The following is an 18,176-nucleotide window of genomic DNA, read 5'->3' as shown; positions in this document are numbered from 1 at the left end:
AGCATGATTAACACCTGCGGATAATTGGGCTTTAAGTGCTAATTTTCTCAAATAGAACAAAAAATTGCGGTGCATATACCTGACATGTTTTATGATTCTTTTTATGAAGAATGCTAAAGGACACTTGTACAGAAAAAAATCTGGTAGAAATAAGGATAATTTCACACACCTCTATTTATAGCAATAAATACAAAGATTCAGCATTGATTCTGGAGTTGTCAACAATGATTGCAGCTCTTTAGCTCTTTGAATACATTGGGGTAGAATTTGGTATGCAATGCACCTGTTTTTTGGGTGTAAAGCATACCAATTTAGCAGCGGAGATGCCCATTCAACACAGGCGTTCAGCACACTTCTAAATTTGTTGGGCCCATTTGTTAGGTGTCCCGGGTGACTGCCTAAAAGGACCCATTTAAGAACACCTTGCTGAATTTAATTTAGGATGAGCGGAGCTGGCGTTGGGCCTTCCCTGCTTAGAATGTTTCATCAGTCCCTGTGACCTCCAACAAAAGGTTGTTTCTTTCAAATCTATAACCTTCCAGGAGGATACAGGAGGAGCAGGAGTGTTTCCCTGACTCCATACCCGGCATGATCGCCGTCGCCCAACCCCCATCCCCCCGGGTAGCCCATCCCAACTCCCCCTCCCGGGACCTACCTAAGGGGCGCTGCTGGCAATGCAGCTGGCCCAAAATTTATTTTTTCCTGTCGCACGAGCTGCCTGTGGAGGCGCGACAGGTGCCGACAGCTTGCCCAGAGTTTGTAGATGAGGCCCGAGGACCAATCCCTGCCAATCCTCGGTTCGGATGCACATTGCCTCCGCAGCGGCAAAAGTAGGCCTAGATGAAAATCTACCCCATCACGTTTTGTTTGTTTAATGCTTTTTTTCCCTCAGAACTTGAATAGTAGATAAAGAACTGTACTTAAAAGAGAAGGTGACTGATGGGCTAACTACTTTTATTAATGTAATATGTGCAATCTAACTTGTTAGAGAATTTAAAATAAAATAAAAAATTCTGGTTGGTGTAGAAATGACTAACTGCATCCGGATTAACTCTTGGGTAGTGACAGCACTTAATAGAGACCCATCCCTGAGCTAATATCATCGGAGTGCAGCAACTATAGGGTCGTCTAGATTTAAAGAAGTCATTTTTAAAAAATGTGACACCTTTCCCATTTCACCATGTGAGCATTTTCTAATCAAGGCCAATTTGCTCTTTACAGTCAAATCTTGATTGCAAACATGGTTAATGTTCCTCTTCAGGATGGGATAAAGGTTCCTCTGTAATTAGAGAAAGCGTTTATCGAGACAGGTGTGCCACGCTTCTAACATATCTTCTAACAACAATAATAAGGCTGTCCATATATGGGTGGGTGTATTGTAAGATAAAAATGAACCAAATGCACATGACTTATTTCCTGGCATTTGCATCCTACAAATAAATGCCTGTGCATCCCTGGGGTATAAATTGCTAAAGTCCTTGGGGATGGGGAATTTGAAATTTCAGTAATGCAATCAAGAACACTAGCTCTGTAAACCTACATCTTTGACCAAGATTTTGGTCAGCTGTCCTAATATCTCCTTAAGTGACTTGCTGTCAAATTTAGTTTGATACCTTGGGGCATTTTATCACATTAAAGATGCTATATAAATGCAAATTGTTGTTGAGATTGCCCTATTTAAAGAAAAAGGCATTTAAAAAAAAACCTGTTAACTTTTGCTGAGACTGCTGGCCCGTTTACCCTCTTCCCATCGGAGTTAGAGCTGTGCTGTAAATGTGGGTGCCTGCCGGACCCTGGGAAATGGAATGTAGTTGGGGCATAAACTGCAGATGGGCAGGAGCCTAGCTTTGCTTTACGCACAGTGGCAGACCAGGACCAGAAGGAATTCAGGGTCTCAGAAAAGCAGTATTCAAATGTAATTTGCACCTTCTAAAAGCATGTGATGAATCATACATGTATAAAAATATGCTAATGTATAATTACCCTATATTTCTACGAACTTTAAATGCAATATAAACTATTACAAAGGCTGTGAATTTCCTGGGAGCTGCTCCCACTCCCACCACAACCTAATTTCCACCACACATCCGGTGAATTTATGGCCGTGCGGTGGAAGTAGCTCTGAGGAAATTCCTGGCTTTAGTATCACATTTAAAAGTGCTTCAAAGTGTTCCCATTTGATTGAAACATCACATTGTATAGCACACAGCAGTGATGACGGTGATTGTTTATTTTGTCTTCATTTTTTCCAAGATGTTTTTTCCAACTAAATGTCTTTTTTCTGGTGAGGTCAGGCGAGTGTACAGAATGAATTATTTGTTCGTCAAGCTGTCCTTGAGGCCATTTGACAGCAGTATTGATCTATCATTCTGCGTTTCAGAGACTTGAACATGCTAACTGCCAGAACACTTTCACTCCTCTAGCATGGATTTTGCACTCTCTTAATTCATTATCAAAATGCAGACAATTCACATTCAGTAATTTGAAGCTAGTTTATTGCTTGCATGGTTTTATTTTTGCAGAGAAGAAAAATCCATTTAGACGGTGAAAAAGGATTAAATAAATTAACATTAGTTCAAACTCTTTATAAACTAAATAACATTTCACTCCACAATTATATAGTTAAGAAACATACAAGTAATGTTTCAGTTTGGGTACTAATGTTCTGTCAGTTACACCTATTTTCTCTCTCTCCAAACTACTTATCACTTTCTCTAACTGGGAGAGTGGATCACTGTGGTTATGGATGTCACAATGCCTGCTCCTTTGCTGTTAACCTGTTGGTGTTTTATTAAAATTAAGGCAGACAGAGTTTGCTTCAGTTATCCTCCAATCTCCAGCTCCCCCACCTGGAAACATGTGTCTCTGAGAAACACTTCATCAGCAGCTCACTTGACTGATGAAACTGGGTCTGAGTGACAAGTAGCCCTGGCACTTGAACTTATGAGCGTTTAGGAGCAAATTGATCACCTAGTTGGGCTTGTTCCTGCTGTGGCAATTTGGGCAGTTGGAAACTGGGAAATTTGACAGCGTAGAATCCCATTTGTTCTAGGCTATAATCTATGGAATTTAAATATTTAAATAATTCCTTAATTTACGTAAATAGTAGAGCATGTGATTTTCCATTGTTTATGATGGGAACTGCTGTGCACTCAGTCTGCCTATTTGCCATGGGCTTAAATAAACTCTTCAATAGGCAGAATCTCCTTTAATTTTTCCATTTATTCCAATGGCTTTTTCAATTTTTTTTCCTGTAATTTTTTCCATATCTTGGATTTACATTTTTTTTGCTGTGGTCAGAATGGTTCTGTGGAACAAAAGCATCTGATTGCTGTTTGCAAGATTATTGGGAAGTCCACTCTAATTGAATAATCTACAACAAGTTCAGCAGGACAGGAAAAAGGTAAAAGAGCGAACATGAAAAAGGGGGCTATATCGATCAAGTGACTGATGCATTGGTCATGAGAGCTAGCACTTTCATCTCCTATTCCGTTCCACTAAGGATGCAGAAGTTGTTGTGCATGTGCAGTCTGTGTTTTTTTGGTTGTTCGCTTCGGGACTCAGGGAGCCTGGGGAAAAATGGCGGAAACAAGGAGCGGACCTGGTGAAAAATTTCAAGGTTTCTGGGAAAAAGGCAGAAATATTTATCAAACTTTGCAGATTAATGTGCAAAACGTTTTTGTGCAACCTCCGGTCATTGGCATCAGCTTCCGGTTCGTTTCCAAAGGTAGTGAAGTCATTAATAGCAACTATATGACTTTGGGGCAGCAAGTTCTGCATCTACTCTGGCACCATCACTTACTGTTTACCTGTGAAATGTGGCTCACAGGTGCTATTCCTCAAACTCACTACCTGCATCCTCCAGAGCATTGTGAGAAGGAAAAAGCGTGTTCGGAGGTCTGTTTTTTCCCAGTCCTCTGGCAGTGTTGGCAGGCTTACCTTCCAGGCTTAGAATGTCAGAAATGGAAAATGCTGGGAATACACAGCAGGTCCATCAGCATCTGTAAAGAGAAAAGACTGGTGAACATTTTGTTAGAACTGAAAACTGAAAGATCAGAAAACCCCTAAACAGTGTTAAACAGTAATGAAGGAAGAAAACAGCAGGTAATCACAAATAAGTTAAAGCGTTGAACGGCCTGCAAGCTGCTTATTGGAAAAGCAGGGACTCATGGATGTATAAAAGATCATCTCAGGTTAGTAATCAAAAAGTTAGAGATAATGAGTATCACTTGTATTGGAGAAAGATTGGAAGTGATGTACCGCAGGAGTCAATAATGGGTCCCGCGTTGCTCTCAGTGTATATAGATTATTTGGACTTGCGTGTAGGGAGCATGCTATCAAAATTTGCTGGACACAAGAGTAGGGGGTTTGTCAGACAGTGAGAAAGAATGTAAAAGACTTCATGAAGACTGAGGGGGTGAAATTGGTCTCCTTTACACCTCCTTTTACTGCCTCCGGGGGTCGATAACGGGGCGCTAAGGGTTGACCGATCGGGCGGGGCGAAATCACCAACACCAACACCGGGTTAGCGCTGGCACTAAAACTTATCGCCTTACCGTGATGTCATCCGGTGCGCAGTGCCCCGTTATCACCCCGGATGTAAAATTCCCTTCCGCCCCCTGCAGCATCCCTGGGCATCATCAACAGCAGCTGCAGGAGGCGTTGTCACCTCGGTTGGCCGCTTGGGGAGCACTAATTAAAGGCAGTGGTGGTCAGGTAGGCCAAAATTTTATTCTGTCCAGTGTGTTGGATTTTTCTTTTTTTTTTTACCCTGCGATTGCTCAGCCCTGCACTCTCTTAGATTGCCTTGGGACTGCTATGCACGTATTGCAAGTGACATCACCCAACATCCACAGCCTAAGGCTTCAATGACCACAGCATTGGCCCTTCCCTTTAAGGGAGGGAAGGAGCCTGTGAAACCAGCAGAACATTGTGCAGTGCTCTGCCTCTACTGCCACTCTCACACCCTTTAGTGCTCTAAGGGACGTGGCAGCCCTTGATTTAGCACTCCACTTCCCTCTTGGAGCACTAAAGCAGAAGTTTCTGTTGGAATCAATTGTTTAGCTAAAGTTATCACCCCAATCGGGATGCTATGCAATTTCTAGCCCGTAGATTGGTAGTGGAATGGACAGAGAAGCTGGAGATGCAATTTAATGTAGAGAAATGTGAGTTGATGCATTTTGGAAGGAAAAGCAAGGAATCGGAATACACACTCACTGGAAAGATGCTGAAGGATGTAGAGGAACAAAGAGATCGAGGGTAGCAAATACAAAATTCCCTGTCAGTGCAAGTAACTAAAGCCACAATAAAGGGCCATTCCAATAAAGGGAATTTCTAAATAGGGGACTATAGTACGAGAACAAAGGAATTATGATAAATTTCTACAAGGCCAGGGTTGGGCCATGGTTAGATTGCAGTTTTGGGCACCCCCCTTATAGAAAAGACAGAAACAGTAAAGACAGGTTGTAACCCAACAAGAATGGTTATTGGTTATTGTACAAACGCATTCATAGACCAGCACAGCACAGCTTCCCAATTAAGGACAAGCAGCACTTTATGGGATACCTGGCAAATGGTGTTGATGGATAATCTTAACCGTGGCAGGTTTCTTTAGCTGTACCATCTTCTTTTGTATCTGTTGTGGGTAGTGTGCACAATATTGAGCCTGGCTGTGACCTCCTGCCAAGCATACTGTACTGTTCTCTGAGGAGGGTGTCTTCGACATGTAAACTCACATTCACCCCATGCAGTAGCACCTGCACTTTCAATGAACATTGTAGATAATTTATTACCTAGTTATCATTCAAACAACTGAGTTACTTACAGAGTGCTGTGAATAGTATTCCTATTCCTGAAGTGAAAGAAGTAGAGTGCCTTGAACTTTCAGTTCTGTTTTCCAAATAGCTGAGAGTTGGCTCTTTTTCCACAGTCCAACATATTCCTTAAATCAAACCTCAGAAAATAAATCCTTGTTGCAGCAGTGTGAATTTTTCATTTATGTCACCAGTCACAAGTGGCCTCCATGAATGAGATTAGCGTGAATAATGGGCAATTTTGGTGGTGTTTTGACAACACAACTTCATTATGAGTATCATTTTCCAAAAAAAGACAGTCTGCTTTCCCCAGTGGTACAAGAAAACATAAAGCTTGTTTCCTGAGTTTCTCATCTCACTTTTACAAAAATAGCAAGGAGAATAGCCTAACCTGCATGTGCTGTGAGGGATCATTCTTCGTGCTTTGAAATCATAGAACAGTGCAGAAATATGATTTAAATTGAACTGCTAATGCCAAAACATTAAAATCTGCTGGCTGTAAGTTTGCGCAGTTCCTAATTGTTGTGAGCTTACTGCACAAAACTGCTCCTAATTCAGCAATAAATTATACAAAATATTCTTACTCAAATGGGTCATTTCATGGGATGGCTGATGGGAAATGGAAACATGTTACATTGGTGAATTCAGAGGTCAGGGTTGGGGCTGAATCACCTTAACACAGAGTGGGGTTTACTTTGCTATCTTGCCCATAATCTCCGATCTGAATTGCCCCCTCCCTATTGAAACTCTCACTGGCCTCTCCTTCGCTGTCTGCCACAAGGAAGTGCCGGTGGTTTTGCTGCATTTCTGGTCCATTTCTTTCCCGTCTGCCTTTGTTTCTGCCACTCACCAGGATTGGCAAGTGTACCATGGCAGTAGCAGCAGGAATGGCTCCAAATGCCCCAAATGGAAAGAGAGGGCACAGTAGAGGCCTCTACTACCTCCAATTTGCCATAGCGCTTTACCCGCTGAAGGCCTTGGGCCAGGGCCATGACGTGATTGGGACAGCAGGCAGAGGTCTAGCCCTGACCCTGTGGGCTGGGCTCAGGAAGATCCAAACAGAAAGAGGTTCGCTTCTCAACGCTAGCAATCCTCACTTTAATGAGCACAAAATTCACAGGAAATAAAAACGCAAAAGAAAAACATACCTCTTGATTGAATGGATCTACTGCTAATATCAATAGTGAACATAAAACCATTGCTATTTGGTTCTGTTAGAAAAAATAGACTAATAAATAGCTTTTACCTTGATGTTGTGCTTTTACTTTGACTAATAAATCAACTTCTTTCTGGCAGAACCTGAATTGAATGGGTTGCGTGATCTGGAAGCCATATACAAAGGCATTGGACAACAGATGAACAAAACCAGGAGAGTACGAAGACATGATAGAGACAATGACTATAATATAGAAGTTCTTCTTGGAGTTGATGACACAGTGGTGCGATTTCATGGGAAGGAGCATGTGCAGAAGTACCTCCTGACCTTGATGAATATAGTAAGTGTTTTCAGTAATTAATTAATGGGATGATTGTTTAGTGTATGTTTTTTAATAACTTGTCTAAAAGTGAGATCTTTCACACTTTAGCATTGAGAGCAATTGAAAGATATATTAAAAAAAATATATATATTATATAGTAAAACTCGGTGTAGTATCAATATTGGATTACTTTTTAAAAAAACAATATTGTATCGTGTCCTCATTCACCTCTTTTAAGTTATAGTTTGTAAGTTATGTTCTCTCTCTGATTCAGCCCCCTACCGCACCCGCCCCCAGTGCCGTGTATCATTCTCTGATTGAGAGGGTGGCTGCTAACTAATTTCCAGGCCACTCTCAGCTGATTTCTTGGAGGAGCACAAGAGTGGAGTGCTTTTACTCATTTATCGACTTCTACCCCATCCTCCCATTGATGTTGGAAGGTGACTGTGTGAGGAATTGTGGGGGAGACCTGCGAGTCACTTCTTTTAGTATAGTTAACTATGGGTGCAAAGCATAAAGCTTCACCTAAAGGATATGGGCCAAAAGTTACAGCTGTCAGAAGGACTGTCTGCTCCATCTGTGACAGAGACTGTAGGTCCTGCATTGGACCCCTCAGTCACCTGAGAACTCACTTTTAGAGTGGAAGCAAGTCTTCCTCGACTCCGAGGGACTGCCTATAATGATAAAAAGAGGCACTCCTGGCTACGTGTCGAAAAGAGCATTCACCCATCCCAAATTTCAGGAATGGGCTCATGTTAATAATCAGGCAGGTAGCCTGTAGAGGAACAGCGGAGATGTCTGCCCCAAGGAAGTGCATGAACATTAGAGGAATACCCTGCTGCTTGGACTGAGGCGGGGAGGGGGGGTGGGGGGGTAGAGGTCCTTATCGGGCCAAAGAAGGAATGTAAAAATGTGTAATGTTTCTTTGTGGCCCACATTACCTTGAACTCTTTGAGGCCTTGGGGTTGCCCAGTGCAGAAACATGCCTGTTCTCAGCAGATGTGGCTTGCATTGAGTCTAAGGAGAGGAGAGCATGTGTAAATCCCAGGGTAGCCCGAGAACATACCCAGACACAGCCCAAAAGCTGGCTGTGGAGGCGAGGAAGACAGGTACAGGTAGGCGAGTGGTTCTCCTCCCACCATCACCCCTCCATTTGGAATTTGTGTCGCATCATAAACAGAGTGGAACCCCATGAGATCTGGGCTCTCTCTCCCCAAGTTCTGGGGGCCCCTTCCATGGACAATCTAGCAGTGCCGGGCTGAGTGATCGTGGCCAGGACCCTGCGAAGTAACCGCATCAGGAGCAGTAACGAAAAGGTGAGGTTTTTTTCAGCACTCTAGACCACCTTTATTTTATTTGGGAGCAGGCATGTTTCTGTACTGGGCAACCCCAAGGCCTCAAAGAGTTCAAGGTAATGTGGGCCACAGAGCAACATTACACATTTTAAAATTTTTCCCTGGTAACGGCCAGCTACCTGGTAGGCATCCTCTGAAGCTGTTATCGCTCGGCGCAGTTGCAGGGGGTGAAAACCAATTTCGGGGCCGGGGCGCTAACGTGCGATGTGCACAGCGATGACGTCACGATCGCCGGGCGCAGGAGATCGGGGCGCAACTCTATAGCGCCGCCGCTTACCTCCCGCCCAATGTGGCGGGAGTCGTTAACAACGCTGCACCAGGTTGCAAACTCATGCACGCCCTATTAGTGCCACCCTCGGGAGCTCTAACGGGAGGTGCAAAGTAGTCCAATTTATCTTGCTCAATGTTTATTCGCTTTATCTCCTTGTAAGTGTCAGCTTGGCTCAATGATAGCACTTTCAGCTGAAATTGTGGGTTCAAGCAGCACTGCAGGATTTAAGTACCTCAGTACTGAGGGAGCGTTGCATTGTCAGAGGTGCCATCTTTCAGATAACACATTAAACTGAGGGCCTGCCCGTATGTTCAGATAGCATTAACTATGGCACTATTCAAAGAAGAACAGGGAGTTCTTCTAATATCCTAGGCAACATTTATCACTCAACCGACACCGCCAAAACAGAGTAAGTGATCATTCATCTTCCTGTACATAAATTGGTTGCTGCATTTTACACTACATAGAAATTAAAACACAGAAACAAGCCGTTCAGCCCAACCAGTCCATGTAGGTGTTTGCCTACATAACAACATTATGCATTTCAGGAGTAATTCATTGGTTGTGAATCACTTTGAAATGTCCTGAGGCCATCAAAGGTGCTATAAAAATGAAAGTTGTTTTTCTTCTTCTAATGTAAAAGCTTTGTTTTATTCATGTTAAGTTCTGCATGAATAAGCTGCAAGAATACATTCTCTGATATTCCACTTTTCTTTCAACACTGATAGATTTGTTTTTAATATTTTTATTGGCTTATTCATCAGCATGCTTTATAATACTGACTTGTACATCCATTAAAACTGCTAATAAGTACAACAGTGCAAGGTGCATATTATATTAATAAGTGTTTATTACTTTTTCTCTTTCATCACTATATGCTTTACATTTACAGACGATTTCTTATTAATCACTTCTGCTCAAGCTGTTGCGTATTCCTTGTTTTCTTTCAGCAAATTTTATCAGTTACAATAATCTAGATATTAGCAACATTAACAACAAATGCTTAACATAGAAACATAGAAACATAGAAAATAGGTGCAGGAGTAGGCCATTCGGCCCTTCTAGCCTGCACCGCCATTCAATGAGTTCATGACTGAACATGCAACTTCAGTACCTCCTTCCTGCTTTCTCGCCATACCCCTTGATCCCCCTAGCAGTAAGGAGTTCATCTAACTCCCTTTTGAATATATTTAGTGAATTGGCCTCAACTACTTTCTGTGGTAGAGAATTCCACAGGTTCACCACTCTCTGGGTGAAGAAGTTTCTCCTCATCTTGGTCCTAAATGGCTTACCCCTTATCCTTAGACTGTGACCCCTGGTTCTGGACTTCCCCAACATTGGGAGCATTCTTCCTGCATCCAACCAGTCTAAACCCGTCAGAATTTTAAACGTTTCTATGCGGTCCCCTCTCATTCTTCTGAACTCCAGTGAATACAAGCCCAGTTGATCCAGTCTTTCTTGATAGGTCAGTCCCGCCATCCTGGGAATCAGTCTGGTGAACCTTCGCTGCACTCCCTCAATAGCAAGAATGTCCTTCCTCAAGTTAGGAGACCAAAACTGTACACAATACTCCAGGTGTGGCCTCACCAAGGCCCTGTACAACTATAGCAACAACTCCCTGCCCCTGTACTCAAATCCCCTCGCTATGAAGGCCAACATGCCATTTGCTTTCTTAACCGCCTGCTGTACCTGCATGCCAACCTTCAATGACTGATGTACCATGACACCCAGGTCTCGTTGCACCTCTCCTTTTCCTAATCTGTCACCATTCAGATAATAGTCTGTCTCTCTGTTTTTACCACCAAAGTGGATAACCTCACATTTATCCACATTATACTTCATCTGTCATGCATTTGCCCACTCACCTAACCTATCCAAGTCGCTCTGCAGCCTCATAGCATCCTCCTCGCAGCTCACACTGCCACCCAACTTAGTGTCATCCGCAAATTTGGAGATACTACATTTAATCCCCTCGTCTAAATCATTAATGTACAATGTAAACAGCTGAGGCCCCAGCACAGAACCTTGTGGTACCCCACTAGTCACTGCCTGCCATTCTGAAAAGTACCCATTTACTCCTAGCTCTTTGCTTCCTGTCTGACAACCAGTTCTCAATCCATGTCAGCACACTACCCCCAATCCCATGTGCTTTAACTTTGCACATTAATCTCTTGTGTGGGACCTTGTCGAAAGCCTTCTGAAAGTCCAAATATACCATATCAACTGGTTCTCCCTTGTCCACTCTACTGGAAACATCCTCAAAAAATTCCAGAGGATTTGTCAAGCATGATTTCCCGTTCACAAATCCATGCTGACTTGAACCCATCATGTCACCTCTTTCCAAATGCGCTGCTATGACATCCTAAATAACTGATTCCATCATTTTACCCACTACTGAGGTCAGACTGACCGGTCTATAATTCCCTGTTTTCTCTCTCCCTCCTTTTTTAAAAAGTGGGGTTACATTGGCTACCCTCCACTCGATAGGAACTGATCCAGAGTCAATGGAATGTTGGAAAATGACTGTCAATGCATCCGCTATTTCCAAGGCCACCTCCTTAAGTACCCTGGGATGCAGTCCATCAGGCCCTGGGGCTTTATCGGCCTTCAATCCTATCAATTTCCCCAACACAATTTCCCAACTAATAAGGATTTCCTTCAGTTCCTCCTCCTTACTAGATCCTCTGACCCCTTTTATATCCGGAAGGTTGTTTGTGTCCTCCTTTGTGAATACCGAACCAAAGTACTTGTTCAATTGGTCTGCCATTTCTTTGTTCCCCGTTATGACTTCCCCTGATTCTGACTGCAGGGGACCTACGTTTGTCTTTACTAACCTTTTTCTCTTTACATATCTATAGAAACTTTTGCAATCCGTCTTAATGTTCCCTGCAAGCTTCTTCTCGTCCACAATTTTCCCTGCCCTAATCAAACCCTTTGTCCTCCTCTGCTGAGTTCTAAATTTCTCCCAGTCCCGGGTTCGCTGCTATTTCTGGCCAATTTGTATGCCACTTCCTTGGCTTTAATACTATCCCTGATTTCCCTTGATAGCCACGGTTGAGCCACCTTCCCTTTTTTATTTTTACGCCAGACAGGAATGTACAATTGTTGTATTTCATCCATGTGGTCTCTAAATGCCTGCCATTGCCCATCCACAGTCAACCCCTTAAGTATCATTCGCCAATCTATCCTAGCCAATTCACGCCTCATACCTTCAAAGTTACCCTTCTTTAAGTTCTGGACCATGGTCTCTGAATTAACTGTTTCATTCTCCATCCTAATGCAGAATTCCATCATATTATGGTCACTCTTCCCCAAGGGGCCTCGCACAACAAGATTGCTAATTAATCCTCTCTCATTACACAACACCCAGTCTAAGATGGCCTCCCCCCTAGTTGGTTCCTCAACATATTGGTCTAGAAAACCATCCCTTATGCACTCCAGGAAATCTTCTTCTACCGTATTGCTTCCAGTTTGGCTAGCCCAATCTATGTGCATATTAAAGTCACCCATTGTAACTGCTGCACCTTTATTGCATGCACCCCTAATTTCCTGTTTGATGCCCTCCCCAACATCACTACTACTGTTTGGAGGTCTGTACACAACTCCCACTAATGTTTTTTGCCCTTTGGTGTTCTGCAGCTCTACCCATATAGATTCCACATCATCCAAGCTAATGTCCTTCCTAACTATTGCATTAATCTCCTCTTTAACCAGCAATGCTACCCCACCTCATTTTCCTTTTATTCTATCCTTCCTGAATGTTGAATACCCCTGGATGTTGAGTTCCCAGCCCTGATCATCCTAGAGCCACGTCTCCGTAATCCCGATCACATCATATTTGTTAACATCTATTTCCACAGTTAATTCATCCACCTTATTACGGATACTCCTTGCATTGAGACACAAAGTCTTCAGGCTTGTTTTTTTAACACCCTTTGTCCTTTTAGAATTTTGCTGTACAGTGGCCCTTTTTGTTCTTTGCCTTGGGTTTCTCTGCCCTCCACTTTTCCTCATCTCCTTTCTGTCTTTTGCTTTTGTCTCCTTTTTGTTTCCCTCTGTCTCCCTGCATTGGTTCCCATCCCCCTGCCATATTAGTTTAACTCCTCCCCAACAGCACTAGCAAACACTCCCCCTAGGACATTGGTTCCAGTCCTGCCCAGGTGCAGACCATCCGCTTTGTACTGGTCCCACTTCCCCCAGAACCGGTTCCAATGCCCCAGGAATTTGAATCCCTCCCTGCTGCACCACTGCTCAAGCCACGTATTCATCTGCGCTATCCTGCAATTCCTATTCTGACTAGCACGTGGCACTGGTAGCAATTCCGAGATTACTACTTTTGAGGTCCTACTTTTTAATTTAGCTCCTAGCTCCTTAAATTCGTTTTTAAGGACCTCATCCCTTTTTTTACCTATATCGTTGGTACCAATGTGCACCACGACAACTGGCTGATCTCCCTCCCTTTTTAGAATGTCCTGCACCCGCTCCGAGACATCCTTGACCCTTGCACCAGGGAGGCAACATACCATCCTGGAGTCTCGCCTATCTATTCCCCTCACAATTGAATCCCCTATCACTATGGCTCTCCCACTCTTTTTCCTGCCCTCCTGTGCAACAGAGCCAGCCACGGTGCCATGAACTTGGCTGCTGCTGCCCTCCCCTGATGAGTCATCCCCCTCAACAGTACTCAAAACGGTGTATCTGTTTTGCAGGGGGATGACTGCAGGGGACCCCTGCACTACCTTCCTTGCACTGGTCTTCCATTCCCTATCCGGCTGTGGACCCTTCACCTGCGATAAGACCAACTCGCTACACGTGCTACTCACGTCATTCTCAGCATCGTGGATGCTCCAGAGTGAATCCACCCTCAGCTCCAACTCCACAACGCGGTCCGTCAGGAGCTGGAGGTGGATACACTTCCTGCAGATGTAGTCGTCGGGGACACCGGAAGTATCCCTGAGTTCCCACATGGTACAGGAGGAGCATATCACGTGACCGAGCTCTCCTGCCATGACTTAACCCTTAGATACATGTAAATTTGGCGATAACAATGTTAAAAGTTACTGACTGATATAAAAAAGAATGTTGCTAATAAATTCTAGGCTATTGTGTGATGTTCTTCTGTCTGCTGCTTTAACCCATTTATTTTAGCCTCTGCTGAAATAACGCACAGAAATGTCATGGTGGAATTTTAACTCCAGAGAATGTGTGGGTTGGGGTCGGGGGGGAAGTTAAAAATGTGAATCCTGCCCTCAACCCACCCACTTCTGGGCTCGTGGCTCGCACCTACCTGGGGCTGCGGCCTCCTGTCCAGTGTTCCCTGCCCGACTGGATGCCAACTTGTCAATTAGGCTGACTTCTGGGAGTTAAAACTCCACAGCATGCGAGGAAACTCAGACTTTCAGGTTTTCCACACTCGACCGGGCCTGGACCCTCCCACCCCAGGTGGGTCTAAGAAAATTGGTCATGAAATGTCCGTCCACGAATATTGGCAACAGTGTTTTTGTTATAATATGCAATGGATTGTCATGAAATAAATTGTACATTTGGTTCATTGAGTCTGCACTGCCATTTTGTTAGCCATGTTTTTATGTTTTTAATCCCATTTTGCTGCATTCACTGCCCCTCACCGCCCCCCCCCCCCCCCCCCCCCGCCAATTCCTTTACTTTTATTTCCCAAGTAAGTACCTATCTCCCTTTTAAACACCTCAATTAACTCTACATCTATGGCCCTCTGGGGTAATACGTCTCATTCTCACAGCCTTTTATGTGAAGAAGGTTTTCTTGAATTCACTTTTAACTGGTGTAACTTGAATTATAAAATTTATGCCCTCTTGTTCTGGATTCTCTATCCAAAAGAAAGAGAGTCATTCCCCATGTACCCTGTCAATTATCTTCATCATTTTAAACACCTCAAATCAGATCAGTCTTAACCTGCTCATCTGCAGGAAATGTCCTCTCACTTTACACAGGCTCTCATCGTAGTTCGATCTTTCATCCAAGTATGCTCCTGGTGAACTGCTGTTGCACTTTATCCAACATGCGTATACGCTTCCTAAAGTGCGGCACCCAAAATTGAATCTAATTGAGTCAATGATGTGATCTTGACACTGTACCACCTGTCCGTCCCTCCCAAGGTTTGCTGTGCACAAATGAGTGGACATTGTAAACATTGGGAGTACTAGAAAACAATGTGCTGGGAACACTAGAGGTTGGGTCAGAATTTTGAGCACCAGTTGCCAGACAAGACATGCTGGGGCTGAAATTCAGGGTCCCGGGAAGGCCCGTCACCGCGGGTTTTCGGTGGCCATTCGGCAAAAATCGAGTGGCCGCCGCGTTCCAGTCGATTGGAACCCGTGACACTTTTTCAGCGCGGGAAATTTTCCGGCGGCGTGGACTTCTGTTGCAAGCCGGCGACTTCTGCCGCGGTATGAAGCTTGCAGCCGTGGCGACGTCATCAGGGTGCACGCCGCTGCTACGCAGCCACGCCACCCAAATTCACCGTTAAAAACAGAGCTTTTTTTTTTTGCTGAATTTAGATCGGGAGCTCGCCACAAAAATTTCAGTGGTGATGGCTCGAAAAAGTTGGGAGGTACCCCAGTTTTCTGGCGGACCTGAATTTCAGCCCCGCTAGTTGTCCATAGAGCATTGGCATGGAGGGAGGATGGCGGTTGGGTAGAGTACCTTGAACTTTTGAGGCCAAAGTGCTGAAGAGAAGGCAAGCTGGGTGATAGGTAAGGGCCACTCAGGCAAAGCAAAAACTTGGCAAGCCCTTCAGCAACAGATGGGAATGGGCACTCAATAACTGATCACTGCACAGATGCTCCAGGTTCATTGTTGCTATAGCTCCTTGGTTAAATATTTTTGTGACATTTTGTGCAGGCTCCCAGCACCTTTTGCGTTGACCAGAGAGATTGGGCTAAGGCGAGCCAATTGGGAACATCATTGGCTTCAGGCCTCTATGCCCAGGGCCCCTGTCATTGCAATATTGGCTTTGATATCCTAAATACTCTGCAAAAGTCTAGTAGTTGAAGCCCAATTACTAATTATCCTTCTTGATGAATTCTTGCACCCTCAAGGTAGCTTATAATGACTTCTGTACCTTGACCACTAAACTCCATTGTTCATCTATCTCCTCCAATGCTTTTTCATTATTCGCACACCTTCTATTCTTATGTTCAATTGTGTTACCTCATACTTTATGTTAAATACTGTGAGCTAAAACTGATGTGACCTTAGTCTCTTTAATACAACTCCAGAGTGCCTAAGCAGCATGGCAGACAACCTTTTATACTCCCTTGCACAAGGTGTGCAGGTGACCCTGGGGCCTCCAACAGTTGCGCCCTCTGGTGGCAAGTCAAACACAGCTACAATGTTTACACACATAACATCGTTCCCCCCCAAAGTCTTTGATACAAATTATTTACAAGTTGAGACGATCCGGGGTCCTACACTCTCTGGTTGATCGTCTGAGTTCAAACTCTGGCATGAGTGAGTTGGTCGGACCATTGCTGCACTGCGGCGTGGCTGGTCTGACAGGACTGTTGGGAATGGTGGGTTCATCCTCTTGATTTGACAGCGAGGTCGATTGCTGGTTGGGTGTGTGTTGGTGGATCGATGATGGTAATGTCCTCTTCAGGTTGTTCCTGGTTGTCGGTGAACCGCAGTTTGGTCTGATCCAAATGCTTTCTGCACGTTTGTCCATTCAGTAGTTTGACTATAAACACTCTATTCCCCTCCTTGGCCAAGACAGTGCCAGTGATCCATTTAGGACCATGACCATAATTCAGGACAAACACAGGGTCGTTAACATCAATGTCACGCGATACAGCCGCGCGATCGTGGTACATGTTTTGCCGGTGACGCCGGGTTTCCACATGATCATTGAGATCCGGGTAGACTAGGGAGAGCCTGGTTTTGAGTGCTCTCTTCATTAACAATTCTGCCGGGGGAACCTCGGTAAGCGAGTGGGGTCGCGTCTGGTAGCTGAGCAGAACCCGAGATAAGCGGGTCTGCAAGGAGCCTTCCGTCACACGTTTCAAGCTCTGCTTGATAGTTTGGACTGCCCGTTCCGCTTGACCATTGGATGTGGGCTTAAACGGGGCAGACCTGACATGCTTGATGCCATTGCGGGTCATAAACTCGTTGAATTCCGAGCTGGTGAAACACGGTCCATTGTCACTGACAAGGACGTCGGGCAAACCATGGGTGGCGAACATAGCCCGGAGGCTTTCAATGGTGGCAGTGGAAGTGCTGGATGACATGGTTATGCATTCAATCCATTTAGAGTAAGCGCTCACTACAACTAAAAACATCTCTGAGAAAGGGGCCAGCAAAATCTATGTGGATCCTGGACCACGGTTTGGAGGGCCATGACCACGGACTCAATGGAGCCTCCCTTGGTGCATTGCTCAGTTGTGAGCACGTGTTGCACTGGTGTACACATGACTCTAAGTCCAAGTCACTGCTGGGCCACCAAACATGCGACCTGGCTATAGCCTTCATCATGACTATGCCTGGATGGGTATTGTGTAGGTCACATATAAATGTTTCCCTGCTTTTTTTTGGCAAAACCACGCGATTACCCCATAAGAGACAATCCGACTAGATGGAATTTCATCTTTGCGTCGGTGAAGCGGCATAATTTCATCTTGCATTTCCCTGGGAATGGCTGACCAGTTCCCATTGAGGGCGCAACTTTTTACAAGTGATAGCACAGGATCCTGGCTGGTCCAGGTCCTGATCTGGCGAGCAGTAACGGGTGAGCTCTCGCTCTCAAAAGCATCCATGACCAGAAGCAAGTCTGCAGGCTGCGCCATTTTCATCCCAGTAGTGGGCAATGGTAGCCGACTGAGGGCATCAGCACAGTTCTCTGTGCCTGGTCTGTGGCGGATAACATAGTCATAGGCGGACAATGTTAGTGCCCATCTTTGGATGCAGGACGAAGCATTGGTGTTTATACCTTTGCTTTCTGAAAACAGCGGAATGAGCGGTTTGTGGTCAGTTTCAAGCTCAAACCGAAGTCCAAATAGGTATTGGTGCATTTTCTTAACCCTATATACAGATGCTAACGCCTCTTTATCGACCATACTGTAGGCTCTTTCAGCCTTAGACAGACTTCTAGATGCGTATGCAACTGGTTGAAGTTTGCCCGATACATTGGTTTGCTGTAACACACAACCGACCCCATATGAAGATGCATCACAAGCTAGCACTAATCGTTTACACGGGTCATACTGTACAAGTAACTTATTAGAACAAA

The 18,176-nt window shown here is 44.5% G+C and overlaps 1 protein-coding gene across 3 annotated transcripts in view; it reads left to right on the top strand.

Moving 5' to 3' along the window:
* LOC139262950 (A disintegrin and metalloproteinase with thrombospondin motifs 2-like) overlaps positions 1-18,176 on the top strand; it is a 407,016-nt gene that overhangs the window by 233,493 nt on the left and 155,347 nt on the right. For all 3 annotated transcript variants that reach the window (XM_070878308.1, XM_070878309.1, XM_070878307.1), the window contains one exon: positions 7,110-7,309. In XM_070878308.1, the coding sequence (XP_070734409.1) occupies positions 7,110-7,309 (200 nt within the window). The remainder of the gene's footprint in view (positions 1-7,109; positions 7,310-18,176) is intronic.

This window comes from Pristiophorus japonicus, chromosome 4, assembly GCF_044704955.1.
Source record: "Pristiophorus japonicus isolate sPriJap1 chromosome 4, sPriJap1.hap1, whole genome shotgun sequence".
NCBI classification, from domain to species: domain Eukaryota; kingdom Metazoa; phylum Chordata; class Chondrichthyes; family Pristiophoridae; genus Pristiophorus; species Pristiophorus japonicus.
Note: the sequence above shows the minus strand (reverse complement) of the source record. Positions and strands in the feature narration are given on the sequence as shown.